This window comes from Xenia sp. Carnegie-2017, unplaced genomic scaffold (genome assembly GCF_021976095.1).
Source record: "Xenia sp. Carnegie-2017 unplaced genomic scaffold, XeniaSp_v1 HiC_scaffold_1, whole genome shotgun sequence".
NCBI lineage: Eukaryota > Metazoa > Cnidaria > Anthozoa > Malacalcyonacea > Xeniidae > Xenia > Xenia sp. Carnegie-2017.
The window spans coordinates 239,018-251,465 of NW_025813402.1; the positions used below are offsets into that span (position 1 = coordinate 239,018).

A 12,448-nucleotide genomic window follows, 5' to 3' on the forward strand; every position below is an offset into this window, starting at 1 on the left:
GCACATGCAACAAATGGAAACCGACGCACCTGAGATCAAAGTCAGCACGTGGACGCAAAGTGACGACGCCTTATCACACGAACGCTGGGAAGCGACAGCTTGAGGTGACGGATGATGTGATTTCTACAGTTGTGTTGCATCAAGAGATAATTTATTGCAGAAACGTCCTAAATTTTTATTCAGATATACGCAACGCCAGAGATGGAAAATTCGGATTTCAAAAACGACCAATCAGCGCGTTTCCAAGATGTTCTGACGTGGAATATTTTTCACCAATCAGACTTGTCATTGCTCCAAGAATCGCGCCCAGTTTGAGTACAGTCTTGGAACAAAGGTAATCACTCTTTGATTGGCTTATTCAAACATTTAATGAATCATTCTTCCCATCTGACGCTTATCTCGGTCATTCTAACCCCCCCCCCGTCACCAAATGTCAGTTTTAATGTTTCATAAATGATCAAATTGACTCAGGATTTGGAATATTCACTATATGATTTCTTCAAAAAATGGTATGACTTCATGGACGATGCACGTGGACAGCAGTCACGTGATACAGTCGAGGAGGACGAAACCTATGACGTAGAGTGGTCGCTCGTGATAGTTTGGAGTACCAGACCGAATCTGGAAGTTTCCTGAAAGATTTCGTATCAAAAGAAAGCAACGAAGTAAATTATACTCTCTTTTTTCATGTTTTAACATTTTAATCCTTTAAGTAAATGGTTTGAACCCGGGAGTATCGTTACATGTTTGTAAATATAGATCGTCCAGGTTGGTATAGTCTTGAGAAGGACTTGTTGTTGTTGACTGACGTTTCGACAACCTTAGCGGTAGTCATCTTCAGAGTCAAATGAGGAGTAAACGTCAGGTTAGCCGTAATTGTTATCTGGTTCTTACGTCATTGCATTGTGTGTACAGGAAATGTGGGTGTCAATTGTGTATTGTCGTTGAGAATTAGTGTGAAGTGTAATGTTTTTAGTTGTGATGTGTGATTTAGGTGCGATTTTTTAGTTGTAATGTGTGGGTGTCAATTGTGTATTGTCATTGTGAATTAGTGTGAAGTGTAATGTTTTTAGTTGTGATGTGTGATTTAGGTGTGATGTTTTTAGTTGTAATGTGTAGGTGTCAATTGTGTATTGTAATGTTTTTAGTTGATCGTTTGTTTGTATTGTGAATAAGTCGTTTGTAAGGTGCCGGTAATTGCTGTGATCTGTTCAGGGGGGTTTGTTCCAAGTTGGTATCCACGTTTTAATCCTTCTTTCAAAAGTCGATTTTCTTGCAGTCTATAATATCTTGTTTTGATTTTTGAACAGGATCTTTTCCTATGATTCTTGTCTTCAGGGTTATGATTAATTTTCTCTTACTTTTTCAATTTTGTCCGTTTAGTTCTGGTCCAACTGCCTGTCTTTCTGGTAAGCGACGCGAGACTATTCCGCTTGTTTCGAAAGTGGTCCCTTCTGTTCTGAAACTGTGATTTTCAAGGCCAAGGTGAAGATTTTTAACATCTTTAGAAAGCTTTGTTAGCTTTAACGTTTTCAAAGTTCAAACTCTAAATTGATGTTTAAATAAAAGTAGGCTAGATTGTGAACTGTGAATGTGTTTGGGGAATTTTGGGGATATAAATTATGAACTGTGAATTTGTTTGGGGATTTTGGGGAGTGTTAAATGTGAACTATGAACGTGTTTGGGGATTATGGAGATATAAAATGTGAACTGTGAATGTGTTTGGGGATTTTGGAGGATATAAAATGTGAACTGTGAATGTGTTTGGGGATTTTGGGGATACAAATGTGAACTGTGAATGTGTTTGGGGATTTTGGAGGATATAAAATGTGAACTGTGAATGTGTTTGGGGATTTTGGAGGATATAAAATGTGAACTGTGAATGTGTTTGTGGATTTTGGGGGATACAAATGTGAACTGTGAATGTGTTGAAGGATTTTGGAGGTATAAATTGTACACTGTGAATGTTTTATGGGATTTTAGGGGATATAGAATGTGAACTGGGAATATTTTTGGGATTTTGATTGATATAACAGGTTTGTTATTTTGTATGAAGATATGATGAGCCTAATTTCATTATATTTTAGTGGATATACGAAAGATTCTTAGCTCCAGGGAGCGTCTGTGATATCAACGTTTCGTCCAACGTCAGAGAAAATATAAAGAAACACTTGGATCCGCCATACGAAGATCTGTTTGATGACGAAATTGATCACGTGTTGACGTGCCTCAAAGAACCATGGGATAGTCTTTGCCGTGATGAACGAAAGGAATACGAAATGGTGAGGAATTTATGAATTAATCAAAACTCCATGATAGAGATACATAGTGTGGGAAGTTGGATAGTAAGAACGCAGACGAGATGGGGGGGGGGAGGCTGAGACAGATATATGATCTAATTGTTAACGCTGATCAGTATAAACGAAGTTTCATATCTTAATAAAGTAAATGGTTTGAACCCGGGAGTATCGTTACATGTTTGTAAATGATGATCGTCCAGGTTGGTATAGTCCTGAGAAAGACTGTTTTTGTTGTTGTTGACTGACGTTTCGACAACCTTAGCGGTAGTCATTTTCAGAGTCAAATGAGGAGTAAACGTCAGGTTAGCCGTATTTGTTATCTGGTTCTTACGTCATTGTATTGTGTGTACAGGAAATCTGTATTGTCATTGTGAATTAGTGTGAAGTGTAATGTTTTTAGTTGATCGTTTGTTTGTATTGTGAATAAGTCGTTTGTAAGGTGCCAGTAATTGCTGTGATTTGTTCAGGGGGGTTTGTTCCAAGTTGGTATACCAACTTTCTAATGTAAGCCGTTGTCTATAGTCAGTACTGTAAGTAATGAATTTTGCCGAGTCCCAGTCAATGTTGTGCTTTGTCATTCGGTAATGTTCGGCAATGTGATTAGTTTTGTCTTGTTTCTTAGTAGCTCGTTTGTGTGCAGTAAGTCTTATGTTTAAGTTCCTGCCAGTTTCCCCGATATAGGAGGCGTGGCAGTCGGAGAAGTTTATTTTGTAAACTGCACCTTGTCGTTCGTTGGGTTGTTCTTTGTCCTTTATTTTCGTTAGTACTTGTCGTAACGTTGTGATTGGTTTATGTGCGACACGTATGTTGTATGGTCGTAAGATACGCGAGATAGTCTCAGACGTACCTTTGATGTAAGGTATCGTCGCTGTTGTCACTAAGTTGTTCGTTTCGTTGGGTTGGTTGTGTTTGTAAGTGTTGCGTTTGATAAAGTCAGAGTTATAGTTGTTTTTGTCAAAAACACGTTTAAGACAGTTGTTTTCGTTTTGTAGAGCGTCCGGTGAATCACATATGATTTGTGCACGTCTTGTTAATGTTCTGATTGTGGTGGCTTTGTGTGATGTAGGGCTGTAAGATGATTGGTCTAGTAGTCGGTCAGTATGTGTTGGCTTGCGATAAACTGTTGTTCGTAGTTTTTGATTGTCATGTTTTACCAAACAGTCGAGAAAAGGAAGAGTTCCGTTTTCTTCGACATCTTTGGTAAATTGTATGTGGCTGTTCTGATTGTTGATGTGAGTATGAAAGTCATCAATGTCGTCTGCACGTAGTGCTGTGATTGTGTCATCTACGTAGCGAAACCAAAAAGGTAGTGCATGTTTGTAAGTCGTGAGCGCCCGTTCCTCTATAGATTGCATTACAATTTCAGCAACTACAACAGAAACGGGCGAGCCCATTGCCGTGCCATGTAATTGTTTGTAGTGTGTTCCTTTGTATTGGAAGTAAGTCGAGGTGAGGCAGAGCTCCAGTAGCTCCATAATGTCTTCTGTCGGTAATGGCAGTACGTCCGTGGTGTTTGTAATGAGGGTTTTTGTACAAGTAAGTGCCAGATTAAGTGGAATACTGGTGAACAGTGATTTCACATCAAAAGACACTAGTATATAGTTGGAGGCTATCCTGCTTCTGATCTCGTCTTTGGTTGTCTCTGACAAGTCTCTTTGATACGCTAGGACAGCCTCGACACTTGATACTATCGTCTCAGTCGGGATTCGTTTAGGTGTTATGGAATGTTTTAGTCCGTAAGATAGTAGTCGCGTTTCAGTTTCGTCTAATGAGCGGGAAGAAATATTCCTCACCCAGTTATCGTCATGTTTATGTCTTGTTCGTGTTTTAGTTTGTTTTAAACGTTCAAGTTTTGTTGTTGTTTGATTTGGTGTTGTGTCTCTGTCTTGTTTGCTCGTTTCTCTGCAATATCTTAGATACCAAAGAGTGAACAGTTGCGTTACATTACGGTGAAATTGAACGACAACAATTCACGACGAAAAATATCTTTGTTATCGAACGAAGTAAGTTCATTGTAAAACTTGAAACAGAATTTTCAATTTTGTGTTTCACGTGTTTCTAAACTTCCAACACTCGTCAGAGTTTATTGCGGTAAAATCACAAAATTTTAACATAGAGAAAGTTATCATCAGTGATTTTTGTGCATGTGCAAATATTTCAGTGATTTACCACAAAACTAAACCGAGAGGTAGTTTCCCTCCATGGACAGTTTTTCTACCCTACTTGGACAGTTTTTTCTCTCCCCCTTGGACAATTTTTCTCCTCTCCCTGGACAGTTTTTCTCTCCTCCCTGGACAGTTTTTTCTCTCTCCCCTGGACAGTTTTCTTCCCCTCTCTGGACAGTTTTTTCTCCCCACCCTGGACAGTTTTTCTCCCCTACCTGGACAGTTTTTCTCTCCTCACCGAATAGTGTTTCGTTAGAATCTTCTGTGAGCCAAATAATAATCCGGGGGGTGCACGCTTCTGACACTTGCATGAGTGCTCGCTTGCATAAAAAAACCCCGGAAATTGTCTACTGTATGTTAGTATTCTTGGGGTGAATCTGCTTTTATGAAGTCATTTCTATTCGTTCTAGACTTCTAGTTGACAGACGTTAAGGACCAGTGTAAAGGAAAAAATTAGCTTTTAAAATTATAGTTTCATTAAAAGGAGCTTTTAAAATGACAGTGGACTTTGTAAAACTGTTTTGTCATATCTCTTTGCATTCTCAACATATTAAAGTTGTGTGATGTCCAATTTATGGAGAAAGTGACCTCACGTTGCGTAATGAGTTGCTGCAAATTTGTAATTTGAATGAAACACGTATGCAGAAATTCTCATTATGCAAAAGTGACGTCATTTCCTCCACAAACCTTGAGAATGCAGAGTTCTGATTAAACTCACCGTCATTTTACGAGTTCTTTTCAATGAAATTATAATTGCAACATCATATTTATCGTTTTGTCGTTTTACTTTCCCGAACTGACTTTAGTCTTTATGATGAAATTTCGTTCACCCAACTATTTATTGTCTATCTTTCGACAGTTGGACGATCAAGAAGGAAAAGAAAATTTCGAAAGTGGAAGATACGATGTGGAAGATGTTAAAAACTCGTTACCAGTCCCTCCAGACGGAGTGAACTTTGAAAGTTTGATGAAAGACAGAGAGGAACTTGAGGGATTTCAGAGAATTTTCCCTGCCAGTGATGGCATTGTGAACGAAAACATGGTCGAACGAAAAACATCGAGCTTCTGTAACCTGTACTTCATGCAAGAAATGCAGGTTACAGAAGCTAGATGTTTTTATTGCTATTTGAAAGCCGTAAAAACATCTAGCTTCTGTAACATTCATTCATTCTGAAATGTACAGCCTGTTGATAGACACCTACATCAAAGAGCCAAGTGAACGAGAAAGGTTATTTAATGCTATTGAACATCTACCATGAGTGAAAAAGAAGGCAGACTGGGCACTTGACTGGATCAATCCTGATAAGGTAAGTCATGTGATTTAACTGGTCAGCAGTCAACATTACTTCGATAAAGGCTCAGATATGACATTATTCCAATACAGGCTTCTTTTGGTGAACGAATCGTAGCATTTGCTGCTGTTGAAGGAATATTTTTCTCTGGATCTTTTGCTTCAATTTTCTGGTTGAAAAAACGAAATTTGATGCCTGGACTTACGTTTTCAAACGAACTTATAAGTCGAGACGAGGTAATGCCGATGTGTGTTTTGATTGGTTGGTTTTCTTTTATCATCTGTTTTGATTGGTTGGTTTATTTTATCATCTGTTTTGATTGGTTGCTTTTCTTTTATCAACTGTTTTGATTGGTTGGTTTTATTTTATCATCTGTTTTGATTGGTTAGTTTTATTTTATCATCTGTTTTGATTGGTTGGTTTTATTTTATCATCTGTTTTGATTGGTTGGTTTTATTTTATCGTCTGTTTTGATTGGTTATAAATATAACAATGTTTCAGGGACTTCATTGTGATTTTGCTTGCTTGCTTGATCAAGTAAGCAATCAAAATCACAATGACAAAACCTTTCGCATATGGCATAAGTAACCGGTAATTCTTTCTCAATGTATCGATCGACGTTGGGAGAAATTTGTGAGACATAGTGAAGTTATTTTCAATGGGCTTGCCTGTCAGCTTTTCGTTAGTGACTGATGACAGATTTTGCAAAAATACTAAGTTTTACTAACCATCTTGTAAAATCCAAGTCGATACAATCTTTCAGTTTGTACTTCGACTTGAAGCTGTTGGATGTTGAACAACGTCACCTTTTAGTTTCACGACGATATTACTGCTAAAATAAAGCAGTCTTTTCTAAAATTTTAGAGGCAGAATACTCCTGAACGTCCGTACTTGATTTCTGAAAAGAAGTAGTGTCTTTAGTTGTCTCAACTGACTTTGAAAGGCGAAAAGAAACAGCACAATATAGACTTTGCATTGTCGTCCACAAATACAAAATTACGCTTACATGTCGTGCCACCAGCTGGTTGTCTATTGGTTTATTGTTATGCATGAATTTGATTGGTTGTCACAGGCCAATAAGCTTCTTTTTTCGGTTTCACGCCAGGTTTTTATTGGAGCGATTCTACACAATAAAACTGGTTTGAAGAATTAAATCCGATCATTCAGAAGCTGATTCTTCTTGCTTGAACATGAGGTATGTCGCCTTGAATGTTTCTATTTTTTAAAGAGAAATTCTATCTATTTTATTTTAATTTGCACAAATGTATTTTTGAAAAAATTTTGCCAAATGTACAATATTTTTTTAGAATTTTATAAATTTTCTAATGTGTTATTATTTTATTAAAAAAACTTTTCTATTTCATTACATATTTGTTTTACAACTTTTACCTTTTTTATTTTTTTTTTATTTTCTTTATGTTTACTTTTTAATTTTTTTGGTTTGATTTAAAATTATTTTAATTCGTGTAAGTAATTTCCTTACATTTATTCTCTTTTACACGCATAATGCTTGTGGTGAGCCGTGCAGTATTCAATACCAATGACTAACGCATGCGCATTAGTGTAAAAGCGAGTCTTCACCATTGATCTTAATATAGGCTGGATTACGCATTGAATCGACATGTAGATGTTAACATTGAACTCGATTCTCAAATTCGAAAGGGAAAACAATTTCTTTGAAACACAAAGTTGTTCTGAATACGGTGAAGTTTTATTCACTGTAAATTAAATACAAACTAAATGAGTCGATCGCAGTTCATCTCGAAATCAGTTCGAAATTTGATGCAATCAACTGCTTGAACTATCATCTTCAAAATGGAAAATGGCGACTTAAATCTTTTTAAGCCCTTAAAAAAATGGTGCTGACAACTTGCTCATCGTTTTAGTATGTTTTTACGGTACTAAAGAACCTTTACAGTAAGTGTTTCAAACTTTAAAACATTGACTTACATCCACAGCTCAAATTCACTCATCCATTCAAACGACCAAACAAATTTTTTTGATATGTTAGAATGAATAGTTCTTTTATGCGGATGTTTTGTAAAGTCTTTTGCATTATTATCTTCATTCATTTAAGTTCTAATCATCCAGTATTGTACATCATAATTTTTGTATAATTAAGAACGCACATTTTGCATTATTTCTTTCCCAATACATCTCACTTGTAATTACAGACATTGTAATTTGTATGTCAATGCAGTACATCAACCTGACATTGTCATTCTACGTTACAATGCATTTTACACTTGACCCAGTTTTTGGTTAGGTTGTCTTCTGTTATATTAGGAATATGTTACTTTAGCTCTTCCAGAAAAGATGTGTTGTTTTGTAAGTACACCATAGAAATTCCATCATACGACCATTAAAATATTTATATATACACACATACTGCAAGCAACGTTCAAAATATTTCAATTTCTCAAAATGTTAATAACACAGTTTTAGTTTTGTACATGTATAATCAAACTGAGGTAGCACAGCAGTTATGGAAGGTTATACTGCCTTTGAAAGACCCATCTAAAAGAACTTTTTGTATAGAATAGCAGAGTAAAACATGTTTTCATGTGGTGGTTCATTACCGTTGTGTTTTTGCAGTTGTATTCGAGTCTAATAAAAAACTAACTTGGCATTCAAAATCATTATGCATGGCTGATCTTGTTTAGTCAGTGCTGTTGTACATAGTTTTCAACATTTTAACTTAATGTCATTCTTTTTGCCTCTGATTAAAATGCTATAGTTTACTGCATTTAATTTATATAAAATTATTAAATTTTTTATTTTAAGAATGCTTTGCTAAACTGCCACATTCTTCTATCATCACGATAGGAAAATTTGTATGATCAGAATCACAGAAAGGCTTAAAGTCGCAAATATTAATGTAATTGTTTGACTAGTTTTATATTAAATGTGTCATCCAATCCTATATTAGATCAGTGGTTTTTTACACATTCTTGTTAAAGGGCCTTGACGTCCTTAACACAGGACTTCTGGTTCTTAAACAAAATTCAAACATTCTTTTAGAAAATTGGTTCAATTCTTTAACTTTTGTCTCGTTTAAAAATGTTTGAAAGATTTTCAGACTAATCTTTGATAACATGTTCATTCACATTTATAGTCCACAACACTTTAAAAGATATCTTGCTGTGAAACAAGAAAAAATGAGAGTCCCCCATTGGCCATATCAAGAAACAGTGGCTGCTGCAGAAGTCAATGATAAATCAATTAGGAACTGGATAAATGAACAATTGTAATTTATAGAGTCAATCAATTTTATCTATTCCATTTGTTGTACCAAGAACATGTTGTATATATTTATGTATTTCGGTAACGTCGACATAAAAACTTGTTGCTATTGGCGAAAAAACGAGTAAACACCACAACTGTAATAAATATTGGCTGAACTCAAAAATGCACATTACCATATTGTGGCGAATTTTTTCATTAATTTGTATAAATTTTTCTTATTGTCTTTGGTGTCAACAGTAAAAAATATACAGCTTTAAAAATTATTATGTCAACATCGACAAAAGTGGCAGTGTTTCTCAAATTCATCGCATATTATTCTTTCGACACAAATGCAAGCAATAGTTTCAAGGAAATCACTTTCGTTTTGTGAACGGAATTAGATATTCCCAGATATTCCCAGCACGGAATCGGCGGAATGAGGAGGTTGTAAATTTTATGTCATATATTGAGCATACACCTAAATATTGTCAAGTGAAGTTGTAAATTTTATGTCATATATTGAGCATACACCAAAATATTGTTAAGGTCACAAACCATTTACTGGTTGTTGTAGATTCATAAACAATAATCATATCTTATATAGTTTACAAAGTTTCCAACGTTTCTAAGATGATCATGACTTGCGTTCGTTTTGTGTATGTGTATACCTAAAATATGACAATCGCGCCAAGCGGAAAGCGAATTTTCAATATGAACATAATAGCCCAACATAAGACTTTTAAAAAAGCCATCACAATAGTAAAATGAAGAAAGATTTATTAATAACGTTTCGTCTTTAACTTAAGACATCTTCAGATTATTTGAGATAAATTATATACACGAGGTTTTAAATACAAGCATATATTCAGTCTGGAATGTGCGGTCGTAGCTTGTGATGACAGTACTCGTATCCGAGCGGGCTTTGTGTTTATTTCTTCTTGTAACAACTTATATTGACATTGTCGATAGGCGCTAGAAGATCGCATTCTGCGATGAGCAACTTTAAACCATAGGAATTGTGGTATTATTGAGCGTTTCTTACACGTTATAAGGAACTCTAGGTCGAGTTTGGCTCTTCCAAGCTTGAGTTCAAGACGCTGGAATTTCCTGAACGCTTCGAGTGCTCCGTTATTGTAGCGTTTATTCAAAATCGTGGCCTGAGATTTGCCAGGCGGAAAGCGAATTTTCAATATGAACATAATAGCCCATCATAAGACTTTTAAAAAGCCATCACAATTATAAAATAAAGAAAGATAAAAGGTTTTTTAATAATAACGTTTCGTTATGTCCAGTTGTATCAGATATATCAGTAATCTTATCATCAAATACTTCATCTGGCTTTATTTGTTGACAGTCATTGTCTTCATTTAGTAAGCTGACTTGCTCAATTTCATCATTGGTTAACAAACTACAATTACTTGTCTAGCTGCTGCTGGTAGTTTATACTGACAAATTAGTTTTTGTTGCTCCAGCCTTTATGTATGGTACTAACCACTGTAGAAAATTATAGTCCTCCAATTTTGTTTTAGAGGAAACAACAGCTGACAGAGATGTTCCAGTTTTATTTACTTTTTTAAAGTTATTTCTTCGCTTGCTGAATATCTTTTTTTTGCTGAATTTTGACATAAAAAAAATCTAATTAGTGTTAGTTTTAGAGTGGACATAAATAAAGAAAAATTTTGATAAATTGAAAGCTGTATATTTTATAGCAGACTGCAGTCTCTACATCCGCAGTCTCTACAATTTTGAAATCCGCAACTCAAGCACACCTATATTTAGTTTACATTGTTTTACCTTCCAATAGATTCAGATTTTCTGCCATATTTCTGCCACTTTTCTGCCAAATTTGGAACGACAAACTTGTCTTTATAATCCTTATATGTTTTGTCATATAAGCATGGAAACTTACGCACTTCCTCAGCCAACTTTTCATCAAATTTAATAGTTTCTGGATTATGTAATTGAACACATATTGAAGCCGCCATTTTAAATTCCTAAATTTTCATTCAAGATGACTTCATTTTGGCAATTAAATGACAATATCAAAAAAAATTTTTGATATTTTATCACGTTTTTTTAGTCGCCGTTTATGGCGATTTAAGTTGCTGTTTCAGGAACTTCAATCATATTAATATCATGAGAAAAATGTGCAGGTTTGCAGAAGATTTGTCGCATGATTATTATGAAAGAAACGCATTCTGATTGGTTTTAGACTCCGATGTAAATGATGGAGGGTTATTATTGTGTGGTAGTTGTGTATTATTACCCCTTAGTATAAAGCGGCACGAGTAAGGTACTTAAAAACCAGCAAGATACTCAACGAATTGAAATAATTTTTAATTCCTACACTTTCCTTTTAGTGGTTCACTTGGTTTCAGGAGAACAGGTAACTCTGACTTATTTATTAGTTTAAAACATGTTCGAAACACATTTTGTAATGCATAAACTTTTTACTCTACCTAAATTTTGTTTGTCCTTATTTCAGGTGCATTTTTTTTCCTAAAAAATTAATGGTTAATCAAATCGAATAGAATAATTAAACTTTAAAGTTTATATCAACCTTATACCGCGCCTGTGTGACATTTTTTCATCAAGGTATAATATTAAATCATAAAAATAGATTTTGTATAAACGTTATTTTCTTGGGAGAGTTACGTGCAAAAGCGAACATTTGTGTCTGTCTGTTAAGCCCGCCGTACACTGGTGAACTTGCCGTGCGTACTTGTCATTCGTGAGAGATGAGTCAAATATCAAACGCGTTTGATCTGTCACAAATGGCAAATGTTGTTCAAAACTTCCGCGCACACAAGGAAATTTTGTCGATCACACTTGTCACGAATAACAAGTACGCGCGGCAAGTTCACCATTGTGCGACGTGCTTAACAGAATGAGGGGGAGCTCACAATCACAATCAAATGGTAATGAATTTATCTTTAAAATTGTTTGAAACGTGAGATGAAATAAGATGAAAAGCACGGGAGCTATTTTTTGCCGGAAATCAATTGTCGACTTTCAGAACGCGTGCCTTTGTTTGCATGTATACCAAATAAGGTATGGCACGTTTGAAAGGCCCGTTCACTCGATCCGATTTGTCGGATCCGGTTTTGTCAGATCCTAAAAACGGATCGTGTGAGCACATATAAAGTTAGTCTCCGACAGTCGGATCCGTCAATCTAAAAAAGAGGATAGAAATAGAACTTGTTCTATTCTCATCTGACCGACAAGATCAGAGGAAGCTGACTAGCCAAATTATATATGTTTGAAAAAGACTTGGAAACAAGAAGAAAAGTACGCAAATATATCGATAAATAACTGAACAACACAAATGGCTGCTCTCAAGATTATAAAAATCTAAACGTATCTAAATATCAACAAAACTATCTGACCGTCTGAACAAGCAATCAAAAAACGGAGCCGAAACAATCGGATCTGACAAATCGGAACGTGTAAACAGGCCTTCAGATAG

General features: G+C 35.4%; 1 protein-coding gene across 1 annotated transcript in view; it reads left to right on the forward strand.

Annotated features, from left to right (window-relative positions):
• Nucleotides 1-1,395: 1,395 nt before the first annotated feature.
• Nucleotides 1,396-12,448, forward strand: part of LOC124440785 (ribonucleoside-diphosphate reductase small chain-like) — a 79,592-nt gene continuing 68,539 nt past the window's right edge. Inside the window, 7 exon segments of the mRNA XM_046991223.1 lie at nucleotides 1,396-1,485; nucleotides 2,088-2,282; nucleotides 4,217-4,303; nucleotides 5,325-5,609; nucleotides 5,611-5,772; nucleotides 5,850-5,993; nucleotides 6,863-6,952. Of these exon segments, the coding sequence (XP_046847179.1) occupies nucleotides 2,280-2,282; nucleotides 4,217-4,303; nucleotides 5,325-5,609; nucleotides 5,611-5,772; nucleotides 5,850-5,993; nucleotides 6,863-6,910 (729 nt within the window). The 5' untranslated portion in view covers nucleotides 1,396-1,485; nucleotides 2,088-2,279 and the 3' untranslated portion in view covers nucleotides 6,911-6,952.